We start from the raw sequence: 25,681 nt of genomic DNA, 5'->3' as shown, positions 1-25,681 counted from the left end.
TATTCTACTACTTTCCTTAGCTGTAAAAATGGAGATAAAAATAGTTATCTATCTGCCAGGGTTGTTACAAGGATCAAATGAGATGATAATTGTAAAGCATTGAGCATAGTACATGGCACATAGTAAACACTACATAAATGTTTGCTATATAAGTACGATATAAACAATACAAATTATTATGCAGAAAAGTTTCTGAAAAAAATAATCTTCCCCAAATTTTCTAAGGCACACAATTTTTTAAAAAAGCAACTAAGAAAGATAATTTAAAATGATAATTGAAATAATTTAAAAGATAATTTAAAAATCTATTCCTTCCTTTTTTTTTCTTGAGGCAAATAGAGGTTAAGTGACTTGCCCAGGGTCACATAGCTAATATGTGTCTGAGGCCAAATTTGAACTCAGGTCATCCTGACTCCAGGGCAAGTGCTCTACCCACTGCGCCACCTAGCGGCCTCTAAAAAACATTCTTTTTAAAACAGAGTTCTACATCAGAATCAAAGGGTATCAATGAAACTCAAAATTACTGTAAATATTGCTAAAACTTCATTAATCTTCAATAACAAACAGCACATATATTTTTTGTTGTTGTTGTTGGGGTTAAGTGACTTGTCCAGAGTCACACAGCTAGGAAGTATGTGTCTCAGGCGGATTTGAACTCAGGTCCTCCTGACTCCAGGGCTGGTGTTCTATCCACTGCGCCACCTAGTTACTCCTCATATGTTTTACAAATACAAATAAAAGCACCTTAAAAAATCCTTTGTTATCCAATGTCATTGTATCATTTACAGATTTATTTTAGAAGTACTGCACTGCTTCATTATCATTTAAAATTCATTTACTGACTAGAAAGTAGGTCTAGGGATACAGGGGAGATTAAAGGTAGCAAGAGAGTTTCCAGTGCTACAGATACTCCCCATTTGCCACTCTCTCCCTCCCTTGCAGTTTATAATTAGATTAGTGAGTAATAGAGAGTTTAAAGTAGGATGAGGATTCTCCCCATTACTTAGCAAATCTTCATGATCTGAGTCCTAGGAACAGAAGAACAACACAGTGACATCAGCCAACAACTAAAATAGGATATAATCCCACACAAATGTGGTATAAATGAGTCAAAGCTAAAAAACAAAAAGGATCAAAATCATGATGCCAAAATTATATATTTTAAAAAATTCCTTATGTGAAACACTTTCATTTTAAAGACACAAATTTTCCATATTCCCTACACATGATACTTCCTCAGTCCTGTGGACAACATAAGGGGGGGGATCTGTCGGGCACTTCTGATTTTCTTTGTGACATGAGGGGTTGTAAGGGAAGGTTGAAAAAAAATTCTTAATTTTTGTTATATAGTGTACTTCCTAGGTTTTGGTGAACAGGCTCACAGGTATACTAAACTGCTAAAATGTGTAAAGAAAATTCCTGGATAAAATAAACTCTGAAAAGGATCTGCAGATAGTTTTAGGCAATCTATAAAGTATCATTTCAGATTTATAAGCTCTCATATTAAACTGAACTACAAATATTAATAATTTGGGGTGCCACTCCAAAGCCTCAGCTGAAGCTGAGATTCCCTTCTTGGAACACAGAGCTAGATCATAAAAAAGCCTCCAGGTTATAAGCCACTCTGAGCGAAAGTATTCAGTTATTTGGTTTAAAACTCTGGGCACCTGTCCCCTTAGTACAGGTTCTCCAAAACTGGAAGAAACCAGGCCAAGCTTTGACATAACGTACCCTCACTCAAATCCTGTAATTTCAATTCCTCTTAGCTGAACCCTAGTTCAGTCTCCTTTTTCTCCTGCAAAGTGACTGACAATAAAATAACATCTTGTCTATGACCAGAAAGCACTCTTTACCCAAAAGAAAACTTTATGAACTCCTCTAATATCATCAATATACTTTAAAAAGTAAATAACTTTTAGCAGTAATAGTAATGTTTAAATAACATTCATTCAATTGTTGCATTCAATAGAATTCACTGTTTACATATTAGCAAAGGAGTGTTAGGACACAAAAACAACTTTATTATATTGAGGTAGACATTGCATTTATTAAAATGAAATGTTAACAAATTCATTCATTAGTAGATACTAGTGCCCAAAGGCAAGATTATTTAAATACACACACCTGACAAGTGCATGTGTGAAATCTATCAGCATTTCCTTACTAATTATCTTTTATTTCAGGGCTTTGAAATCCCTGGTCAAATTCCATTAAAACAAAAATGGAAGAAACCATTTAAATTCTTTTCTTGTGGCAGAATTTTGTTGCTTGCAATAAACAGGCCACCAAGTGCATGCTTTAATATCTTTTTTGTTACATGCACGCTTTTGGTGCTGACCCATATGGCATTTAACCAGAAATTTTTGTTTTCTCTATTTGCTATACAGTTAGCAAACTATAGTTTTCTATAGTATAGCAAAGACCACAGAATGTTCAAATAAGTATACCAATGAATTAATTAAAAATATGAGTTTTTATACAACAGCTCAGTGATAATGGCGAACAGCCATCTCAGAAATTTTTAGTTCTAATTTCAGTGAAAGTAGTTCAATAACAGTATATGCTTGCTATCTACTTAAAAGGATGCAATAATTTAAGTCAACCAAAAAAACCAAAAAACTAAACTTCCCTTACCATGATAATGAAATTTGATTTTTAAAGCACAAGTTCAATTTTAACCATAGTTAAATTCTTTACTTTCTATGCAATTATTAATATGGTATCATATACTTTAAGTAATAGGTGAATTAAACAGTTTTCTTCAATTGAATGGCTTCATGAATGGCAGCAATGGAATGAACATATCAAAATATTTTTTTAAAAAGGAAAATTATTCCTCAACAGAGGCAAAAAAAAGTACAAATTCTCTGGTTAGTATTCAAACATGTTACCTTATTCAAGCTGTTAGAAACAAAAATTATACATCTAATTTTGTGCAGAGTCCCATTACTTCTTTTGTTGCTGTTGTTAGTGAAAAATCAGTAAAGTGCTTGGTCCCGAATCCTGCACTGTAACACTGTAACCTACCCTAATAGAGAGGAACTATCCTGGCTCTGAGGAAAAAAATCAACCTCTCCCTTCTCTGACCCTATGGAAAAGAAGCCAGGCTGCCATGACAACCTTGGTTCCAAACAGCCTTCCACCGTGCCATCCTGAAGAAATCTAGGGTTCAGTACAGCTGCCGTGCCAGATGCAGATAAAATACAGACCTCTTCACTAGAAGAAAAAAGAATTACATGTTAATTTTAACAAGTAGCTCAAAAGGTGATGATTTAAATACAAGTCAACATTTAAGACGCTAATAAGCATTACATATGAAAAATACTATCATCTTAAAGTAAGAATTCAAAATCTAAGGAAGGAAATTTGTTTACCAAACAGGTGGAGGCAAATGGAATTTTCTTTACTACCAAGCATTATTTATCCAACATAATTTATATAATAACCAGCTTTCCTTAAAATATGACAGGAGAAAGAAGTCTATAATATTTTAAAATATTAGCAACAACAATTTGCATTGTGAATTCAGTAATAAAACAAGTGAATTTAACTAAAATTTGTTAAAAATAATTCAAGAAAGCTCAATTAGCATAAATTCCTCCAATATTAAATTTCATTTTATTCAAACTGAATACAAGAAATAACAAAATTTTCTACCTGAACTATATTAAAGAACCTCATTGTTTTAAATGTATTAGGAAGACAATTCCACAAAAGAATTAGGGTATTCTAGTAATTACATATTATTCAATTTAGGAAACAGACAAATATAAACAATGCTGAGAAAAATGTATTTAGGCTTAATTTAAATGATACATAAAACAAATAAAAGATCACAGGTCAGGAATACATACAGTATGAAAAGGTTATCTCTACTGATTTTTCACAAGGTCACATTGCTAGAAATTGATATAGCTAGCATTCAAATCCAAGTCTTCTGATTCCAAATCCAAGATTCTTCCCAATAGTGATACTACAAATGCCTTCTGATGCTATTTAAGCAAAGCTTTTTAAATGCTAGCTTCAACATCTTTACACAAAACCTATATATCTTTGAGGTGCCCTACCACTATTCTGAAGCATCTCTGTATTTGACTCAAACTTTTCGCCTATTCAGAAGATACAAGAGAAACAGTATGGCATTTAGACACTCAGGTTATGATTATGATTTACCAAATACTAGTTGATTCACTGTAGCCCACTACAGCATGACAGCCTAATGCTTTTGCATGAGATTTTATTTCTTGTCTGATTTCTGCCCACCAAGCATCTCGAGTTTCTGGTTCATCTGAAAAACAAATAATAAATCAGTTTGTAATTTGGGGATATATGACCTATGAAGTGGCATATTAACTAAAGAAGTATTGAATAAGCAAACTAAAAAACATGGAGTACTGTCATAGAATGTATTACAAATTATTTTCATATTTAAAATCCAATCCTGTTTTATTAGCTTGGTTATTTTATTTGTCACTGTCTGAAAATAAATTAGTCCTATAAATTCTTCACTAGCATTGGGTCACCAAGTAGAAATATATCTTCTTACATAGCTTAAAAGTAAAGACACAACAGGTTCCAAACTCAAACCTTGGGTGTTAAAATCTATATCCCAAGAGAATACCTTATGTGTCACTTTCATGCTGGTCAGGATTATGCAGATCTGGCATCTTTTTCTTTTTTTAAAGCAAAACCAACAGATTTTGGGGGTGAGTGTAAGGAATAAGGATTATGAAATGGATTCTCAACAGCTGTGGTAAGAATGATACACAAAACAACCTAATAAAGTCCTTCCTTTCTGGTAAAAGATTTGCCAATGTTGGCTGAAAAGAAGCCATCCTTATAAAAACAAGTAGGACCTAAAGCAGAGAGATAAGAAATAGAAGACTGACTAATCCAAAAACTTGTACTAAAAGAAAAATTAACACCAATAATTTGGCTAATTTGCAAAACAGGAGATTTCATTATGACACAATTAACTTTATTTGTCACTCATACTCACAAAATGTCTTGAAATTATAGAATTGTGCCTTTCTTAAAGGGTGTACATCTTGCAAGTGATGACAAGTAAAGTTGTTCAGTGTCTACTCTTCACAGAACTTTCAAATGATCTATCTGCCACACATTTATCTGTGCCTTTTTCTGCCTGTATTTAACTTGAAATAACCAGTGAACAGTGGCGGCCAAAAATACTCCTTAATTATAGTAAAAGAGGCTACAAAGAGTAACTAAAACAACACTGTTTTGTTTCCATTCATGGCTGCTCTCACGTATGAACAATTTCGTATGGAAAAAAAAAATCAATCCTGTCTAGAGAAGTTGCTAACTAAATTCCTCTTTTGAAGTTCTTCCATATTAAAAATTTTTATATCAACTCAATCCAAACATATATTTAATAGTGCTTACTGTGTGCAAAGAATGGTAGCATTTGGTAGTAACTAAGATTCAAAAACCATATAATACATATATTTCCATTTAGGAATAATTGTTTATGCCTGATTCTCAAAAACTTTTTCCCCCTGCAAAAAAAATGAAATAAAATAAAAGTATGCCTCAATACCCAGTGACAAAGAGGGAGTAGTAGTATATTCACTATTAGAAAACAGAAGAAATGAAAGCACACACACACACACAAAAATTAAAGAACTTTTTCTAGATTACACAGTAGAATATTATGACTGTTTTTCTCCTTGAGAAACAGAAGGTGAGGCAGGAGATTTATACAATTTGCTTTCAGAGAAGGAAGGAAGGAAGGAAGGAAGGAAGGAAGGAAGGAAGGAAGGAAGGAAGGAAGGAAGGAAGGAAGGAAGGAAGGAAGGAAGGAAGGAAGGAAGGAAGGAAGGAAGGAAGGAAGGAAGGAAGGAAAAGAAGAAAAGAAAGAAAGAAAGAAAGAAATGCAGATCCTCAAGAAGTTGAAAAAAGGGTCAAAACAGGATTGAGGAAAAAAAGAAAAAAGGAGAAAAGGCTGAAATGTTGGAGCTATTAAATCAATCTTCTCTATTAAGAAACATGTGGGATAATTAGGTAGAAAACTGGACCCGTTTGATACGTGCTGCCTGGCTAATAGATAAACTTCCTGAAATGAGATTTAAACATATATGCAGTGCATAAGCATATTTAATCAACACAGTCTATTTCTCATAAGATTTTATTTGTTTTTTCCTCTTTTCTATGATAGAATTTTGACATCTAAGAAAACAGGATTCTGGTGTCTAATTTAATCTTACTTAAAATTCTAGAGGGAAAAAGTAAGGAAGGGTAGTAAAAGCATAACTCAGTTTAAGCACAAGTTATGGTCATTAAAAACTACATGTAAACGAATTTTAATACAATGAATTGGGGCTCTTATTTTTGAAAATTGTAGGACAAAACTTTTATAATGCAAAGAATCACTGCAAAATTTATTTATTCAGCAAATATGGATTTTTACATAAAAAATTTGCCTGAAGCCAAGCTATCTAAAATGACACATTATAACTGATTTTATTTTTCAAAAAAGATACAAACAAGATTTTTTAAAAAATAAGATGTGAATTGAAGATATTGCATTTTATGTTCAATTTATAAACTTGAATGTTACATTTTTAAATGGCTAGTAAATCTAAATTTAAAAGTGTGTGTCATTACTTTGATATATACACACATAACACAGAATATATATAAACACATTTAACTTACCTTAGTATTAATGCATAAAATTATCACATAATTAAACCAAACACTATGACATTGTAAGTGGTTAATACAAAACACTGAATGCAGTGTGAATGCAGCATTCTTATTTTTCTGACAAATTTAGTAACAAGCAGCCTTTATTTTGACACATGAGCCACACAATTCCACATGGGGATGCCACTGTAATATTTACAAATTTAGTAATGCTAAGGATTTACATAACAGAGGAGCTAAAAAAGCAGGATGGCATGTGTCATACTCCAAAGGGCTTCTTTAATTTTGTTTGTGGCTAAAGCAAAAGCTCAAAGAACAAAGGGTTTGCAAAGCAGATTTAGCAGACAGTAGCCAGAAACAGTGGATATTTTGGCGCATGCTTGGATCAGGTGACAGTACAGACTGAGAACTATGGCAGCTCACTGAAATGGTTACAGAAAGTAATGGCCCTAGATTCCAGGTGAAAGCAAGGCAAGCATACGGTATGTAGCACTTAATCACAGGCTTTTCTAGTACAGCTAGTGGTTACTTTAGCAAAAATTATCTAAACCTTTAAGCAATAAATTGGAGAAGATTAATTTTGTATCTATTATATCTGAGACATGGTCATTTAAAATAATGAACTCATTTATTTAGTATTTAAGAAAAGTTTAATTTTGTTCAAAATCTATATTATATTTAGACCAAAGTGAGCTATAACACTATTAAGTTAATTAGGTTCTGCCTAATTTACTAATGACCAAAATTCAGAAAGATCCAGTGTCTTAAAACTGAAAATACTGAAGTCTTAAAAGCTATTTAAAAATAACTTAAAAGCTAAGTTAAATTTGCTGTCACAGAAGATGTATTCATAATTTTTTATATGAGGCACAAAGAGTTTAAGTTGAAAATATTAAAAATACACCACTCTGGAGCTACCAACATAAAAGGTAAAATAAAAAATGATTATGGCAATCACATGCCACATGTGAAGTCAAGGAGAATTAGGGTGTTTGAAACTTAATTTTGAAGGCATATGACTGAGATGGGTGGGAAAATTAATTTTTCTAGGGATTTTTAGAGGTATAAGGCAAAGAAATTCCCTCAACATTAAACTACTTTCCTAACAGTGATTTATAATTTAATCAAAAATAATGGACAAATGCCAATACTTTTAAACAAAATTTCTTTTTTTCTGATTATTCATGGTATTTTGCGGCTTTGTTCCATACAGCTCAAATCTTCTGATGGAGTCTTTTAATATCCCTTTTTGATCTAGAGATAATTAGGCTATAATTCAATTATCTCATCTCTTCATAAGATGAAACATGACTAGATGGACAAAACTGTGCTACCATTACAATAAATTCAACTTTGCCAAAGTTGAATCTTTAGACTACAACTATAATTGGGGTTTTATCTTGCCATTTTGGAAGAATCATCTTAAGCAATAATTTTGAAACTGATTAGTATTTTCTAATAAGATACCTCTTGGTTGAGCAGTAAAGTGGTGACATTATGTCAACATACATTTATAAAGACTCTCCTTTATAAATAGAAAGGCACATTTTTTGTCATCATCCAACATTTATTAAATGGCTCATCAAAGGGGTAAAGTATTTACAGCGTGGATTACTCACTCTGCCCTAAAGAAGCTTATATAATTTTGTTTGGAAACAAAAAGGGAAACTGACCAGTCACCCTATTCAATCTGATTTGGAAAAGAGCAAGGAAGTGAAAGAGATAATATGCTATTAAGGCAAAGTTTACATTTGAAAGAATAAATTCAACATAAAACTCAATTTAAAGGAAATATACACACTACAGTGGGATGAGGTGTCAAACTGTCAACAAAGAGCCAGGTTATAGGGCAAATTCACAAAGATGAGACAGTTTAGGATGCGATAGTTTAAAATTGAGGGATAACAGCATAGCAAAGTCTATGCAGATGACTAGAATACCTCTGGTACTTAATTGGATGAGGGAGAGCTTAGGACATTTAGTCCATTCAATAATCTTATAATTTCACCTAAGAGATCATGGAATGGTATCTATGTAAGTAAAATTAACATTTTATTATTTATGAAGAAAAAATTCACGTACTATAGATGATAAATTTATCCCATTTTAAAATTATTTTCATGTAATATATACACATATAATACATTGATCTCATTTTAATAAATACTTCCTCAATTCATGGAAATGATTTTCCAAATGTGGAAAAACAAAATTTGTTTAACTTTACAATGCTCTGGTTTCCTAGTATTAAATATCACATACAGTGAAAGAATTGCTTTATCAATGTATTCCTAAAGAGAATTCCAAGGCAACCTAATTCTTATTTAATAAATTCCACATACATAGCTATGTAATAGTACAAAGCAAGATGCACATTTTCAGCAAATGTCACTCAAAAACTCCTTCAAATTAAACCAAATTCAATGCATTTGGGTTGACAAATGAATCCATACATTCAAGGAACAAGGTTTATTTTCTTATAAATGAGCTAACCTATGCTTGTTAGAACTCAGTACTATTATTTTTAAAGATACATTTTTGAATGCTCTTTTTTCTAGATTTTGCCCATTCATATGGGAGGGGGAAGAGAGAAAGCTGATAATATTGTAGAACAGTATTTTTCAGCTTAAGATCATTCATTTAAATTTTTTCTCTACTGGTCTAGAAAGTCAATAATTACATTTCAATAAGAAAACATGAATAGTGACTGAATTAAAATGAGATGTATCCTAAACCCCATCATCCACTCTAATATGTATTTCAGAAGAGATTTCAAAAATCTCTTCCAAAGCACAAGAAAATTTATCTAAATTTATTCATTATAAAGATTAAATATTGCTGATTGTAGAAATTAACATAAACTTTACTTTTAAAAAAAAAAACTTTAAAAGGCTGGAAACTGTCAACTATCAACAAAGGAAAGAAAACTCTAACTTTCTACTCCCCACACCCCAAAACCCTCTCCATTAAAAAAGGCATTTTAAGGCCTTACAATCATCACTATAATTTGTGCTATCCCCTAGGAAAACCTGAACTAGTACAGATCTTCTAATGTGCTAAAGAAACTGCAGATTAGCCCTGTATTCTCTCAAAACTATTAGTGAGTTAAAATTTCTATTCACAGAAAAGCTTTCCAATAAAACAGTCCAGATATGATGGCTGAACCCATCTGACATATCAGAGAAATGAATTCTCAGAAATTCAGAACTCTAAGATTTTATTTTTATGATTCTCTTTTAAAAAATAACTTTCTTTGACACTTCTGCAAGATTGAAATCTCCTTGAAGTCAATCCATATGTTCTATTGGGTCTTGTATATTCAAGTGCTTAACTTAAAGCTCTACAGATAGCAGATCCTTAATACTTTTTGAATGTCACTCTCATTCAGACCTAGATGCTTTATACCCCCTACCTCAGTGACTCTTTATGCTGTCAAAGTCATCACCAACTTCAAGATTCTATGCATAATTGGAACAGAAGGCTGTCAGAGAGCCAAAAGGCTGACCAGCTTAAAATCTCATGCTGACTTTCTAACAAATTTAAATCAGAAATAGAACTAAAACCCAAGTCTCCTAATTTCCATTCTTGTATTTTCACTGCTACTATACTACCTATCTATATCTATTTTCGTAAGAGGTATACTAGCAACAGAAAACTAATGAGGGGTACACAAAGCAAAAACTTCATCCCCTATTACTGTTATTTCTCCTCTAATTATTTATTTCCATTCTAGTACTACTACTCCTTTTGGTCAATTCTTTCTTTACCATCCCATATGATCAGCCTTTCTCAGATTCACCCCTACTTAATATCACCTTTCTAAAAACAAAGGGTGAGAACATGAAGTCTTTCTGTTAAAATGTGGTTTGAAATGCAGGAGAAAAAGAGAAGAATGGCCTAGGCCTTTTTGAAAAGTGGGCTCAGAACAAACTGGGAGCAGCGTGCTGGAGTTATTAAAAGAAAATCTTATGTATGTAATTTGTATACCAACTTGAGCTTCAAAGACCAAGGAAGGAAGCAAAAGAAAAAAGTTAAGTAGAAAAGAAATTCTGAGCAAAGAGAATCCAAGATATGTACCTGTGGACTTAAAGAGTAGAGGTAAGCTCTCTTCGGGCTAAAAGAAAAAGATGAATAACAAAAAATACAGTTCTCTCATTCAAAAACAGGGAGGAATAAGACAGAGAGCTGATAAAAATCAGCATAATTTCAATTTGGGGTTTTCTTCTCAGAATAAACAGAAAGCAACATGGGCAAGGTTTCTAAGTTTTGCAATGAAAGTAGCGCAAAAACTACAAAGGGCACATAAGCAACCTCAGAGGAGGAAGAGGAAGATCACAAGGAGGCTCTAAACAAAATGTCTTCTATTAGGCAAAAGTAGTAACTGAAGAAATGTGAGAAGGTATCAAATTGTATTTCAGGGGTGTTCTTTAAATCTTGATCTCAATTTTATCTTCTTTAAAAAATATACATGAATGTTAGTCACTAGACTAACAGGACTTAATTGGTATGCTTTATTTTAACACAAATTTTATTTTTACAAAGTTTGTTTTTTGTTTAAGGAACAAACATTGAAGTCTTATACATATCTATATCTATCTATCTATCTATCTATCTATCTATCTATCTATCTATCTATATATATAGATACAGATATGCATAAATGCTCTGACTTCATCATAAAGTCTTGGGAAAAGTCTAGCTGGTTGCTCCATACAGGTTAGGCATAACTATTTACCTGGTGATGGATGGGTTCTTTACAGACTCAAACTCCTATGGCAAATTCTACCTATCAGCTCAAGCTCAAACTCCTCAGTCTGCTATCTGGGCTTTCCATCACATTGGCTCTTCTTCCCTACCCAAACACTCACAACATGAACCTCCTGTACTACTCAGTTCAATTGTTCTCCTTTTTACCTTCCATATAAACCATGCTCACTTTTAAAACCTGATTCATGTTAATTTTAATTCCTCCAGCTGGAATGCTCTCTTTTTTCTTGCCACTAATCTAAATCCTATACTTTCTTTAAGTATCAGCTCAGTCCTAACTCCTTTACAAAGCCTTCTCTTAATAGTTCACAATGGCCTTTCTCATTTCTGAATTCCTACAACATTGTGCCACATAATATGGTGATTTATTGTAGATATTCAATAAATACTTATTAATTAATTAACTGTAATACAGTGGATAAAAGCCTGATTTGGAGCCAAGAAGACCCGGGGTTCAAGTCCCACCTTTGACACATACAGGCTGTGTGACCTTCAGCAGGCAAGTTAATCGCTCTGGGCAACTCTCTAAAACTGAAGTTACAGAAAATGTACCCCATGAGTTGGCAGAAGAAGTTCCTCCCTGGAGCTTCCCAGACTCATGAAATCACAAATTTGGTCCAAAACAACACAAAATTAATCCATCAATAATCAATCAATCAATCCCATCTGGAGCAAATGGCCTATGTAGTTTTGTTTTTAAATTTCTTTCACTTTCTTTACAATATCTAGTACAATGCTGGACACATAAAATAATATTAATAACGTTGCAATACTTAAGGACGTGGGATTTTGCTAATTTAGGTATTGGCTCCACCACAGTATATTTTAACTTCTCAACTCTTTAGTAGATGGTCACTAGTTACTATGACAAAAAAAATCACCTGGTGGCCAAGACTGATGATAAGCCTCTCCAAATTTAGACAGATGTGTTCTGAGATAAGAGACCCAGATTTGTCATCCCAATCTTATGTGAAGCCTTTCCATCTTAATAGAACTTGTTAGACTTATTCTGTCTCCAAGAACCCAGGTCAACTATGCACAGAGCTTAGTGGAGCAATGTTTCTACTAATAGAACCACAAAATTCCAGAGCATTTTACAAAGTACTGTCATCAAAACCATCCCATGAGGGAGGTAACAGGAGTACTTTCTCTATTTAATAGATGAAGAAACTGAGGCCAATTAGTGTTACAGCCATTTTTTAGCTCAATTTTGTAATCAATCCTAAATCTGCCTTCCACACAGCTGGATTTTAATAAGTACCTTCACTGTTGCTGTTCTAAGGTCATTGCATTTACTACTTACTAACCTGATGGACCCTGTAACAGGGGAAATACTTTGGGCTCAAAAATTAAATCTTCTGCTCCCCCTGCACTTTCAGTTCCAATCAGGTTTGTTGTTCTTATTGTTTCATTCTTAAACCTTTGTTTGTACCTTTTCCTCCACTACAATACTGGAAACTTGTACCTCACTCTCCATGTCTGTTTCTGTCAGGACAAGACTTTGCACCTAGCTTCCTTTCCTGATCTTTTCATTTTTTTTCCCACTACCTAGATTGGAAGGGCAAAGATAAGGAAGAAGAGGTACAGCACCAAAAGCAGGAACCACAGAAGAAACTAACCTCCTCCATCACATCACTTGCTTGGCAGGAGGGCTGACAGTATCAGCATTTTCAACAGTTAAGACTAGAAATCCAGCATGGAGGACAGAGAGGAGATACTGTGTCTCTCTTTCTCTCTCTCTGAGAGAAAGAGATTTATTTCCTGCTCCTCTACCCCCACAACTCCTCCCTGCAGAAAACACAATAAATTTCATTCCTTCTTTTCTGCAGTTTTTTCCCCCAAAATAGGAAATTTCTGTTTCCATAATTAGTATAGTTTTTATAAATTAATAAGGGAATGGTACAAAGGAAAGATGAACTCATTAGGCACCACAAAAATCTCAAGAGATTTTGCATCTAATAAGAACTATACTAGTAAGAAATTAAAGGATAATCAAGGGTCGATTTCCATAAGCATGGTCACGGTCACCTACATAGATACACATCCAAGCAAACTCTTAACATATTTCATTACAAGTACTAACAAAATTTAAGGTTCCTCCTTACATTCTGATGTTTCCAAAATCTGTGGTTAGAAATGTAGTCATATGTCATTCTTTAGCATGTAAAAACTAAATTACTAAGGGATTTATTTAAGAAAACTTCCAGTAACACACTGAATTAACTTTTTTAATTGAAATTAAGATCTATTAGCATCTATTTTCCTGATGTTTACTAACATGGCCAACTCCTGTTTATCTGCAGGAATATATGGCATAAATATTCCAAAAAATCTGTCACAAAGCAATGGCAAAAACATTGAAAATAAGCAAGTAATTTATATGTACTTCTGAAATACAATTTTCCCCAGCAAACTGATGTACTTTTCACAGGATGACTATAAAATTACTTTGTATTTTTTGAGCACATCACCAACTCAGCAGAAAGCTTTATGAAATACTTTAGTCAAAAGATTATTGTATATAAAAGTTAAAATTAAAGCCATCTTTTAAAATTTTCCCATTTTTACCCAATTTATATTCTATTTACCCCACCTAATACTTGTTTCATTTACTTTAAAGTTACTTGATTACTGAGACAGCTTCCTTAATGAATTTTTAAATGCTAAGATATATTGTTTCCTACAACCACTGTCCTCACAAGTTCTACCATGATAATTATGACCCGCTTTATTCCATTAGGACTAGCATAAACTAAAGTTTTACAAAGTATGTTTCCCTTTTGTTCTACTTTACCTAAATGCCATCATAGTTGAAAAGACCACTCCACTCATCCAGAAAACTTCATTACAAACGCTAGCCATCTTTGTTCTTCCCAGATTTTCTAGCTCTTAAAATTATGTACTGGTTTACTCACTCCATGTCCACAAACTATTTTTGCCTAGTCCTTGTACTCACTGTCATCATTTTCTTGAACCTTAAAATTCTCCTCTTATAATTCTTTTCTATGTGAAACAAACTTGCAATCATATTTCCTCATCAGCCACTTCTGAATGCTGAATATCATGTTACCCTCTTAGGGTTACCTCAGTTTTCTCTTACATAAAATGAAGGGGGTTGATTATGGGACCTTCATAATCCATTCTAGATTTAAAATTCAAGCAATCTTTTATAAAAATCAATTATTCCCAATATTTTAAGTGAGAAAAGTGAAATCCTGAAGATCTGGGTGTTACTTCAATGAGGAAATAATGTAATAAAGTAATATGTAATTATCTGGTCAGTACTTATTTTCTAACTGTAGAGGACATACTCTCATGAATGTAAACAATGGAATTCTGCTGCATCGAGATGTACATTCATAGCCTGTGCTGTGCCCTCAGGGAGTATGCTTATTAGAAACTAATCCCCCACTTCTCCAAGTGAGTTTATCTTGACTTGTTTTTTCTATGGCTCTTAATTGAAAGACTATAAGCTCTTAATTCACTGAATATATTTCTTTTTTTTAAATTTACACAGATCGTAGGATAATAGACATTAAAGAATGGAAGGGACCTCAGATATCATCTAATCCAACACTCTCATTTTACAGAAGAAACTGAGGCCCAGAGAATTTGATTGATTTTTCCAAGGTCACCCAGTATTACATAGTAGAGGCAGGATCCTTACACAGGTGATGATTTCAAGTTCAATGCCCTTTCCTCTATCTCATAACTGCTTCCAAAGCTACTGTAAATTATTTTAAAAGTTTCACTTTTGAGGTTGTGTTTAAATGTACAAAAACAAGTTGTCTTATTAATGTAACCATAACACTTTCACAAAGATTATTTCCTTTGCTTCTTAAAACATGCCAATGAGACAGACAGGAAAGAGCTTCTGTCCATTTTATAGACAAAAACTGAAGTTCAAGGAGGCTAATGCCTTGAGATCCCAGGGCAGTGAAAGGAAGAGTCCAGAACAGACTTCATCTTCTTTCTCCTACTTCAGCAAGAGGTCTTTCCAATAGACTACATTGCCTCTTAATTCTAACTGGCCATTACTGAATATATTCAGTTTCATATTTTAAATTCCTCATAATATTTAATTCATGATGAATTTAAATAAAACTCCACTGAAACCTTAACAATTTTTTTAAAATTAGAAAATGTCATCCAACTATTATGTATTTAGCTATTTTTATGCTAATCAAAGTGAGAGCATGCTAGCAAAAACTCAGACAGGAAACAATTTTCCTAAAGATTCGCCAACGAATGCAGTCTAGGCTTGCAAAGGTTATACCTGATTACAGTTCTCCTACTAGACTGAATTTAGGCAAATCTGCATGATGAATAGGCAATCTGAGTAGCCTACAAGTCATACATGCATTACTTACTTCAGATTTGAATCCTGGACTCCTAAGACAAAAAAAACACTCTTCAATAATGAAAAGATTATGGGACGTATTCTAATACCCTATGGAAGAGGTTTTACTGATACATTTTGACATATGAAACTAAAGAATTAGATAGGATCTTTAGGTAAAGTACCAATTCATGAAAATTAAACATGACATAATTTTATTACCTCATATTTTCTAAGAAAAAAAGGATGATATAAATGTCCTACCTTTAAGTATTAGTGAAATATGGACCATTTGAATAATTTTACTAAGATACCAAGAACAAAAAATATATTCATTTTCATTCTAAACAATAGCATCATCTGTGAAGTTATTTTTCTTCTATTAATTTACCTTAAGATTACAGGACAGATTTTTCACTGTCTTCCAAAATATGTTCCTATGTAAAATTTCCTCAAAACAAAAAAGGGACCTCCATTCACAGAAAAAAAAAAAACAAACACTGAAGGAATACAGAAGAATTTAGTCCACGATATTTCTGTTCCTGATTTCTCAAACTTTTGCTTACTGCCAGAACAGTAATCCAAATTCTTATGGTACTCAATTTTTTAATGTGGCAAAGAACATTTGAAATAGTAAAAGCAAACTTGGTTTTAAGTCTATTTTATATTCTATTTTGGAATAATAAAAGTTGATATTTCAAGTATACAACATCTTTAATATGTGCCTAAAATTATGTTAGTATGTGCCTAAACTGATAATGTTTTTTTTAAAAGAATCATATACTTGATGTAGGGAACACCCTAAATTCCATTAAATATAATTTAAGGATATTATTCTGAAAACTGCATATTTAAGAACTCAACAGTTTAAATGCTTTTTGTTTCATTTTAGTTAATTCATATGAAAGAATCAGTTCAACTTTAACTGCCAATCCTGACTGAGTCTGAGCTGCGTTAAATCCCATAGGGATTTTCAAGTATGTTATTTTTATATCTACTCATTTTTTTACCTATTGAAAAGGTGAAAATACTTATAATATAATCAAATGAATAGGTAAATAATCCTAATTTAGAGCTGAAATAATAAAATGAAAGCCCCAACCTTTTCAGAATAAAATTAGTTAAAAGTTTTAACAAGTTTTTACTAAGGGATAATAGATTCTAATCTTGCATTTCTGAGGAAAGCTACCGGCAACGTATGTGCACATATGTACATATATATGTATATATATATATGTGTGTGTGTGTGTATGTATATATATATATATATACACATACACACACACACATATATACATATATATGTATATATATATATACACATATGTATAATTATATTGCAAAAATTAACACACTTGAATTTGCACTATACCTAATTAATCAAAACATTTCTAAAAACTTCACTGAGCTGCCATAATTTTTATCAGCATATGTAGTACTGAATGACTAATAAAATACCTGAATTGAAACTATTCCAGTCTAGCAGTTTGTAAGATCTTGTGTTACCCATAATTCCGACAAAGGCTGAGTTCAAAACATCAAATTAGTAGATTAGTTTTAGGAGCAGAATAGTAGAAAATAAAACTACAAACAAGAACATAATTGACAACACCATTCCACAGGAACTGGAAAGACAGACAGTAAAGTTAATAAGAAGTTGAAATAGAAAGGGAAAAAGGCGCATGCTATAGCAATCTAAAAATCTATCCTCTATGAGGAAACCTTAATATTCAAAACCACTCCATTTTCCCCTTTGCTATACATTCTAAAACACTTTTTTTATCATAATTTTTCTCTATCTTAATATTTAGTGGACAGGGAAAGGAGGAAAAAGCAGGGAGGGTAACAATAAAATACTTCCAAAATCACAACTTTATAAAGTTGTATTGCTATCTGCAGAATAAAAGCTTCCCTTAAGTACTGCCTTGACATAATTTCCTACATTCCCTGGTCAAGATAACTCAAAATGTGGCTTCAAAAATTCTGATAAATTAATTTGAGAGTGCAAACAAGAGCACCTGTTAAAACAAGCCCATGCATCTCAATTTACCATCAGTTTCTCCCTTAATATGCTAATGAATTCAGATAATCAAATACATTATATTCTTTTGAACTTTTTTAATCTTTTTAAACTTTTTTCAAAAGGGAAGAATCTTAATAAGTATTTTTTGATACTTATTTTAAATTCAATTTACTATCCTTGAGTATGAGTTCCTTTTATAATGCATAATAAATGTTTACATAAGTCACATTCTAATCAAAATCATCTGCAATAGAAACCAGTGCAATGAACGTGTGTGTGTATTTAATTTCCATTTAGTGTTTTTTAATTTAAAGCCTAAATTCAAGTTTTATTTTTAAACATTTATTCACTCTCACAGGACAGAAAGGCTAGTGAGAGGTATTCTAGTTTCAAAACAAACAAATAAACCCAGGATTCATACTATGTTGATTTGACAGCCAAAAAATATTTTCAAAGGAAGAAGAAAAGCCATCAGTGACTTGATGGTCATTAAGACAAGATACTTCACCACATTTAGGGATGTTTGCTACATGGGTAGCTTGTACTAAACCATAGTGAGAACAATTCTTTAAAAAAAGACTTGACTCAGGACACAACAGCGCCCTTCACATAATAGACATTTAATAAACACTTGTTGAATTGAATTGATGCTATAACCACAATACTTTGGCTTAAGCATCTATCATACACATAAGTTGTTCTCCCAGACTCCACAACTTAATCAGAGCATAGGATGGTAAAACATTAAAACAAATATTTTTAGCTGAAAGAAGATTCCAACCAAACTTGTATTTATCCTTAATAAACATTTTTATTGTTTCTCTGTGGCTGGGTGGTAAATGTTATTTAACAACAAAATGTTTGAGTCAAAGTTTTCATGTTGATATAATGACTAGCCTGTGGTCGGCACAGCAAGTTTTATAAGATCCTCTAAATTCCCATTTCCGTTGCTTTTTTCCAAGTATACAAGGACATAAAAATACAGATTTGGAACTTACTATATAAACAGAAGTACCAATCTCTTTAAGAGATATTAGTAAGATAAATTATTAATCTGGATTTTCTACATGTTACAACAAATAATACTATTTAAAGAAAGATCAAATAATGATTTGTAATCTTTCTTACAGTTCTAAAATTGAATCTAAGTTTTAACTAGAACAAAAGAAGATAGAACAGAACAAACAGAAGAGGGTAGGAGGGAAGAGAAGACTGATGCTTTAAAAAGATGCAGCTGCCAACCTTTAAAGCTAAATAATCCTGGCCCATGCATGCACGCCCAAAGTAAATATCACTTCCCTGAAACCTTTTTTTCAGAACTCCAATCCCCAATACAAAAATTTACACGTATGTAATATTCTAAGTATTCTTACTTTGCTTCTCTGAAAATTAAAAATGACCCAAATAGCAGTGAATTACTACTAATTTAACTCCCGAAACCAAGACATTAAGCAAAAAAGGATTTTAATGCTCTGGAAAAAGAGAAAAACAAAACAAAACTCTTATGTAGATTATGCTTTTCACCTGAAAGCTTCAAAACATTTTACTTTTTTATGATGTCAATATGTGCTCATGGAGAGACTATGAGAACTGATAAGTAAAACAATATATATAAGGAAACAGTTAAAATACATCATGTGCTACATATATGGAGAGAGAGAGAGAAAGAGAGAGATACTGACATTACATCACAAAAATGTTTAACCTAGGCAACATCATACATCAAGTCAATGACAGAAGAATAATACTCCATTTAGAATGTAAGAATTCAGAAGATTTTAGAGATTACTGTTCAGGAAGATAACTGTTCTCTATTTTGCTGGTTTATGATTTAGAAAAATTCCTTATTAATGTGTAAACCAAGTGCTTGGAATTACTGAGGCTTGGCTGCCTACTTCTTTTGTTCCTTTATAATTATGACTATGAAGGAAAACTATCGCTTTTTTTAATATAAACGAACTGCTACATGTAGTAAACATGAACACCAAAGAAATATAAAAAAGTTTTGAAAATTCTTAATTACACTATAAATTCATATACACATATCTATTTTTCCAATTAAATTTTAAAACCCTTCTTTGAGTAGGAAAGGAACTACATAAATAAGCAATTTATAAATATTAATTGCAACACAGAAGGAACTAATAATAATAATGAAAGAAAACATTTTATCTTTCTAGCTTCAAAGATGTCAACCTTAAAGGGTCACCCTCTTGGCCAAAATTTAATCCAAAATAAATGGATGTGTTTTTAACAATGTGTTTGAAGTCATCTTTTAAAATAAATATAAATTAATGAGACGGTTAAAAAATACCTTTAGGGTAGTACTTTCTTGTAAACTTATTTTTAGGGGATTCTAGCTTTAAAACTGTAATACAATTTATACAAATCATTTTAAAACTCAAAACCTAAACTTAACAGAACATTTTACAAAACAATTTTTCTTTTTTCAACATACCAGGATTGTGGATTCGATCCAAAAGTTTCACTGAGCGTGCACTAACAACACCCCCAACATGCACAAGAAATCCAGGAGGAAATGCCGTCAAGGTAAAAAATGGAAATTCCTAGTAGGAAAAATGAGAAGTGGGGGGAAATTCAGTCAGTAACTTGTAAAGTTTTAATAACATATATCAATTATGTTTTTTATTCGCTCCACTGAAATCAGAAGCATGCCAGTTATAGATATGTTTTTTAAAAATATATATTTCATTTATAATTTATCAGTAAGTAAAGGCACTTAGATGGCATAGTAGATGGAGAGCAATGGACATCAAAAATGCCTGCGTTCAAATTCTGTTTCAGACACCTTCTAACTATGATCCTAAGCAAGTCACTTAACCACTGAGGCCTCAACCTCAGTTTACTTACCTAAAAAATAAGAGGGGGAAGAGGAAAGGAAAGGAAATAAAAGCACCTATCTCACAGGATTGTGAGAATCAAATAAGGTAAGTAAAGTACTTTGTAAACCTAATACTAACAGAACAACAAACTATTATGTATAACAATGTTTCCACGGGAAAACACTTTCAGAGTTCCTGGGATTTCAAGTGTACATTTCACTCCCACTATAGCCCTAACAATCAGGGACTTCTTCAAATACGAGTTATCTCACATCACTGTGGACAAAGTTTTTAGTAAAGGTGGTGGTAAAAGGGAGAAAAAGAAGTGAAGTGGGTCTCTAACTCTGAAATGACAAATACATGGGAAATTTCTGGAAGAGATCAGAATAAGAAGGAAGAATAGGACTTAATTAGTGTACATGTTTCCTATGCCTACTGAATAAGCATACACTAACATATACTAACTTTTCTGAAAATCACTGATCTGAAATTCAGCTTAGGATCAAAAACTAAAATAAGAAAAAGTCTTTGAAGGTCAAATAGAGAGTCTTCAAAGTCCCCATGCATTAATAAACTCATGCCATTTATTCACAAATTATTTAGTGCTTATAAAACCCCAGGATTCATCCTGTGGCAAAGGCCTGCTGTTTTTAACACCAATATTCTTTTAGTGATGTTTAATGGCTAAAGAAAGAAAATATCAATATCTGAATGTTTAAGAATTATGGGTAAGCTAAAAGGCAATAGAAAGGCACGTGGTTAACAGTGAGTCCACTGAAGCATATTACCAACAAAAAACTGAATGGGAGAAGTGGTATTAAGAATACAGTCCAACAGATGTATGACCAGAAAAGAGGGTAGATCAGTTATAACACAAGGACAAAAGATATCTAATGGACAATCTATGTGCTTCATTGGTTTCCTACTTTAATCTTTCCTGCCCCCTTACATTTTTGGTGGTCCCCTTATGGAGCAAAAGTAATAACAATAATTACATAGCACTTTAATGTTCACAAAGTGATTTAAACATTATCTCATTTAATCCTTGAAAAAATCCTGTAAGGTAGGTTATTATTATCATCTTCATTTTACAAATGAGAAAACTGACGTTAAGAGAGATTAAGTGGTTTGCCTTTGGTAACAAAACTATTAAGTGTCTGAGGAAGGATCTCAACTTGGGTCTTCTTGATTCCTTGATTCTTGATTCCAAGCCCTGTACTTTGTACATTATCACCTATTACAAGCATATATAAGAATAACTGGATAAAATAGTCAGGATGGATTAGAATCTGTACTACTAGAGGGATTATTTGTATCAATTTGATTCTAAGTACATCAAAGTATCAATATAACAAAAAGGAAATTTGAGCATTACATTTTGTAAAAATCACATTTTACAGGTAGTCACAAATTAAGTAGTAGTACATAAATAATTTAAGAAACTGATAAGCAATGCTAAAGATATGTCATATAGTGTCATACACTAAGGGTTCTAAACCTGAGCTTATGGACCCTTTAAAAAGGTATGTGGATAGGGGTCCTGTGAAGTGACTGGGGAAAAAAAATACATGTTTATTTTATCACTAATCTCTACCTGAAATTGAATAATTCCTTCAGTTTCAAAATGTTATTCTGATAACAGGTCCACAGGTTTGAGCAGATTGCCAAAGGGCCCCATGACACAATAAAAATGTAAGAACGAACCTGTGCATAGAGCAACAACTGATCACTATTAGTTTAGGGTGCCCCTTTAAAGAAATAACCCAATGTCTACATCTAAGGAGAGAGGCAATGTGACATAATGGAAAAGGCACTGAGCTTGGAATCCTGAAGATGGGCCTGGTTCCTCTCTCTAACAATAGCTATGTGATCCTGGACATATAGTATTCATTAACCTATCTCATGATTAGGAGGGTCAATTTAGAATTTTTTTAAAAGCACTTTGTAAAACTTCAGTTTTCAAAGTGATATATACCTAGCTACTTTGGTTGCTGCTACTATTAAAAATGGTCATTTTTCAGGTCTTAATAATAATAATAACAATTAGTATTTTATAGTGCTTTAATATTGGCAAAGTACTTCACACATGCCAACTTATTTGAGTTCTTCAAAGAAAAAACATTTTAAAGCAAATTTCTCCAATAAAGTCTTCATTTCTCAAACAGAGAGAACTTGAGTCAAATTTATAAAAATAAAAGCCATTCCTCAAAAGATAAGAACAGTATTCTGATGAAGTAATCAAAGCTATCTATAGTCATATTAAAAAAAAAGGCTCTAACTCATTATTGATTGGAGAAATGCAAATAAAAACAATTCTGAGGTACTACCTCATACCTATTAGATTGGCTAATAGGACATAAAAGGTAAATGACAAATGTTGGAGAGGATGTAGGAAAAATTAGACATTAATGCACTGTTGGTAGAGTTGTAAACTGATTCAACCATTCTGTAGAGCAATTTGGAACTACGCCCAAAGGGCCATAAGACCATGAATACCCTTTGACCTAGCAATACCACTACTAGGTCTATATCCCAAAAGAGATTAAAAAAAAAAAAGGAAAGGACCTACATGTACAAAAATATTTATAGCAGTTCTTTTCTGGTGGCAAAGAATTGGAAATTGAGAAAATGCCCATCAGCTGCGAATGGCTAAACAAATTATGGTATGTGATCACAATGGATTGTGCTATAGAAATGATGAGCAGGATGCTCTCAGAAAAACCTGGAAAAACTTACATGATCTGATGCAAAGTGAAATGTACTGTGTACAAAGTGACAGCAATATTTTAAGATGATCAGCTATGAATGACTTAGCTAGTCTCAGCAATACAATGATCCTAGACAACTCTGAAGTTGTCTGAAGCCACTTATGATGGCTAGAGAAAGAACTAATAGTGTCTGAATACAGATTGAAGCATATTTTTTCACTTTTTTATTTTTCTTGAGGTTTTTTTTTGTCTATGTTTTCTTTCACAATGTGGCTAAGATGGAAATGCTTTGCCTGACTACATATGCATAACCTACATCAAACTGTTTGTCTTCTCAACCGGGGGTGAGGGGTAGGGAAGGAGAAAAGGAGAGAATTTGGAACTCAAAGTTTCAAAAACAAATGTTAAAAATGTAACTGGAGAAAAATAAAATACTAAAACAAAGGCCCTGCAAAGATAAAGTAAAAAGGAGATGAGAAATAGTGGTTAAGTTTAGCTCAACAGGCAAAGAAAGACAAGAAAGTTATTGATCTACTCATGGGATTATCAAAATATACTAGCTAAAAGTGCTCATTCATGCAAAGCTTTCACAAACCTCTTAAAGGTGAAGTCTAGGAAGAAAAATTTGCATTTGGAGTTTATTTTAATATACCTTTTCCCCCTAAAGTGCTAGGTTTTTAAAAAATCATTAAAACAGATGCATAAAATGGAATTTCAGATTTCCTTTAAGAAGCACAGACTCAGAATCCAAAGGGATCTCCAAAGCCATGTAGTACAACCTATACATGAACAAGAGTCCTGTTGTTAATAAGTCTATCATTAGTTGGTTAGTGAAGATCTTCAACTAGAAGGTACATACTGCCTCCTGAAGTGGCCCATTAGATGTCTAATTATAGGGAAGTTTTGCTTGTTTGCAAAGGATATTTTGCATCCTTCTATATAAACATTTAAGACTAGCTTCATTCTTAGCGTCTCCTGTGAATTTTGGGGCATCCTTACTCTGTAGTTACTCTCTATGGTATCTAGCTTACAGAAAATTAGTATTATATGAAATGTCCAAGAAGCAGAGTTTTGACAGTACATTAAAGGGTTATATTCCAGAGGCTTCAATCTCAAAGACTTAGACAAGGAGACATTAAGACAACTTCATGAAAGTAACCTATATTCTTTAAAATAAGACAAAAACTATGTGTTCTTCCATATCAATAAATATCAAAAGCAAGACTTAGATTTTTCTTTTATATAGTTAATAACATGGTCATGCTGCTAATGTGGAATATCCATAATGATAATCCGAAAAAGAACTTCCTCTGAAGGAAGCTATCATAATCAAACAAGTTACCTGTGATACTGTATCAGGCCAGGTTTTTTTGGAGGGGGGAGGGAATAGGCATTTATATAGTACCTACGATGTGCCAGGTATTCTACCAAGAAGTTTACAAATATCTTATTTTATGCTCATAAAAACCTTGAGGTAGTTGCAATTATTGTTCCCATTTTACAGCTGAGTAAACTGAGGCAAAGAGAGGTTAAATGACTTGCCCCAGGGTCACACAGAATCTGAGTCTGAATTTGAACTCAAGTCTTCTTAACTCCAGGCCCAGCACTTTAACCACCATGTCATCTAGCTATAGATTATAAGCAAAAATCAAAATTTAGGAAGCAGCCAACACGCTACACGCAGAAAACAACTGCCTTACTTTTGGGTAAAGTGAGATACTGAAACTGTACTGGTGTTAGTGAAAACAGTCTACCTGTATAACCTGAAGTCATTAAAAAACTTAAACATATTTATCTTCCTCTTTTCCTTCTATGAAGTAGATACATATCATTGAAGTGCTTACTTTTTTGGCACGTGAAACAATAATCTACATTAAGATACTGGGCAGAGAAAGGATTTCTTTTCTTTTCTCAAATAAAGATTTGCTCTACAACGAAGAAAATAGGGTATGAAGAGAATTAGGATATAAGTGGATCCATAGCATTAAGTACAATCTAAGGTTCAAACAGAAAGGATTTAGACATATGCTTGGGTACATGTGGAAAATATGCTGCATGCTTCAGTAGTTCTAGTTTTAAACATTCTTAAAACACGTTTTGGTTTTGGTTTTTTTGGCTAGGCAATGGGGTTAAGTGACTTGCCCAGGGCCACACAGCTAGTTAAGTGTTATGTGTCTGAGGCCAGATTTGAACTCAGGTCCTTCTGAATTCAGGGCCGTTGCTCTATCCACTACGCCACCTAGCTGCCCCTTTTTTGTTTTGTTTTGGTTTTTTTTTTTTAAACATTCTTAAAACATGGCACATTAGCAACACAGCCACAGGTAAATAAAAAAAC

At 32.7% G+C, this 25,681-nt stretch overlaps 1 protein-coding gene across 25 annotated transcripts in view; it reads right to left on the bottom strand.

Moving 5' to 3' along the window:
• C2CD5 (C2 calcium dependent domain containing 5) overlaps positions 1-25,681 on the bottom strand; it is a 129,785-nt gene that overhangs the window by 57,870 nt on the left and 46,234 nt on the right. For 14 of the 25 annotated variants that reach the window (XM_020994222.2, XM_078155155.1, XM_078155177.1 and 11 more), the window contains 3 exons: positions 20,254-20,362; positions 4,174-4,288; positions 3,121-3,216 (listed from right to left, as the gene is read on the bottom strand). In XM_020994222.2, the coding sequence (XP_020849881.1) occupies positions 3,121-3,216; positions 4,174-4,288; positions 20,254-20,362 (320 nt within the window). Of the gene's footprint in view, positions 1-3,027; positions 3,217-4,173; positions 4,289-20,253; positions 20,363-25,681 lie in introns of all 25 variants that reach the window. The other 11 variants (XM_078155134.1, XM_078155115.1, XM_078155126.1 and 8 more) reach the window with 2 other exon arrangements.

This window comes from Phascolarctos cinereus, unplaced genomic scaffold (genome assembly GCF_003287225.1).
Source record: "Phascolarctos cinereus isolate Bilbo 61053 unplaced genomic scaffold, phaCin_HiC Scaffold_1;HRSCAF=81, whole genome shotgun sequence".
Lineage (NCBI taxonomy): Eukaryota > Metazoa > Chordata > Mammalia > Diprotodontia > Phascolarctidae > Phascolarctos > Phascolarctos cinereus.
Note: the sequence above shows the minus strand (reverse complement) of the source record. Positions and strands in the feature narration are given on the sequence as shown.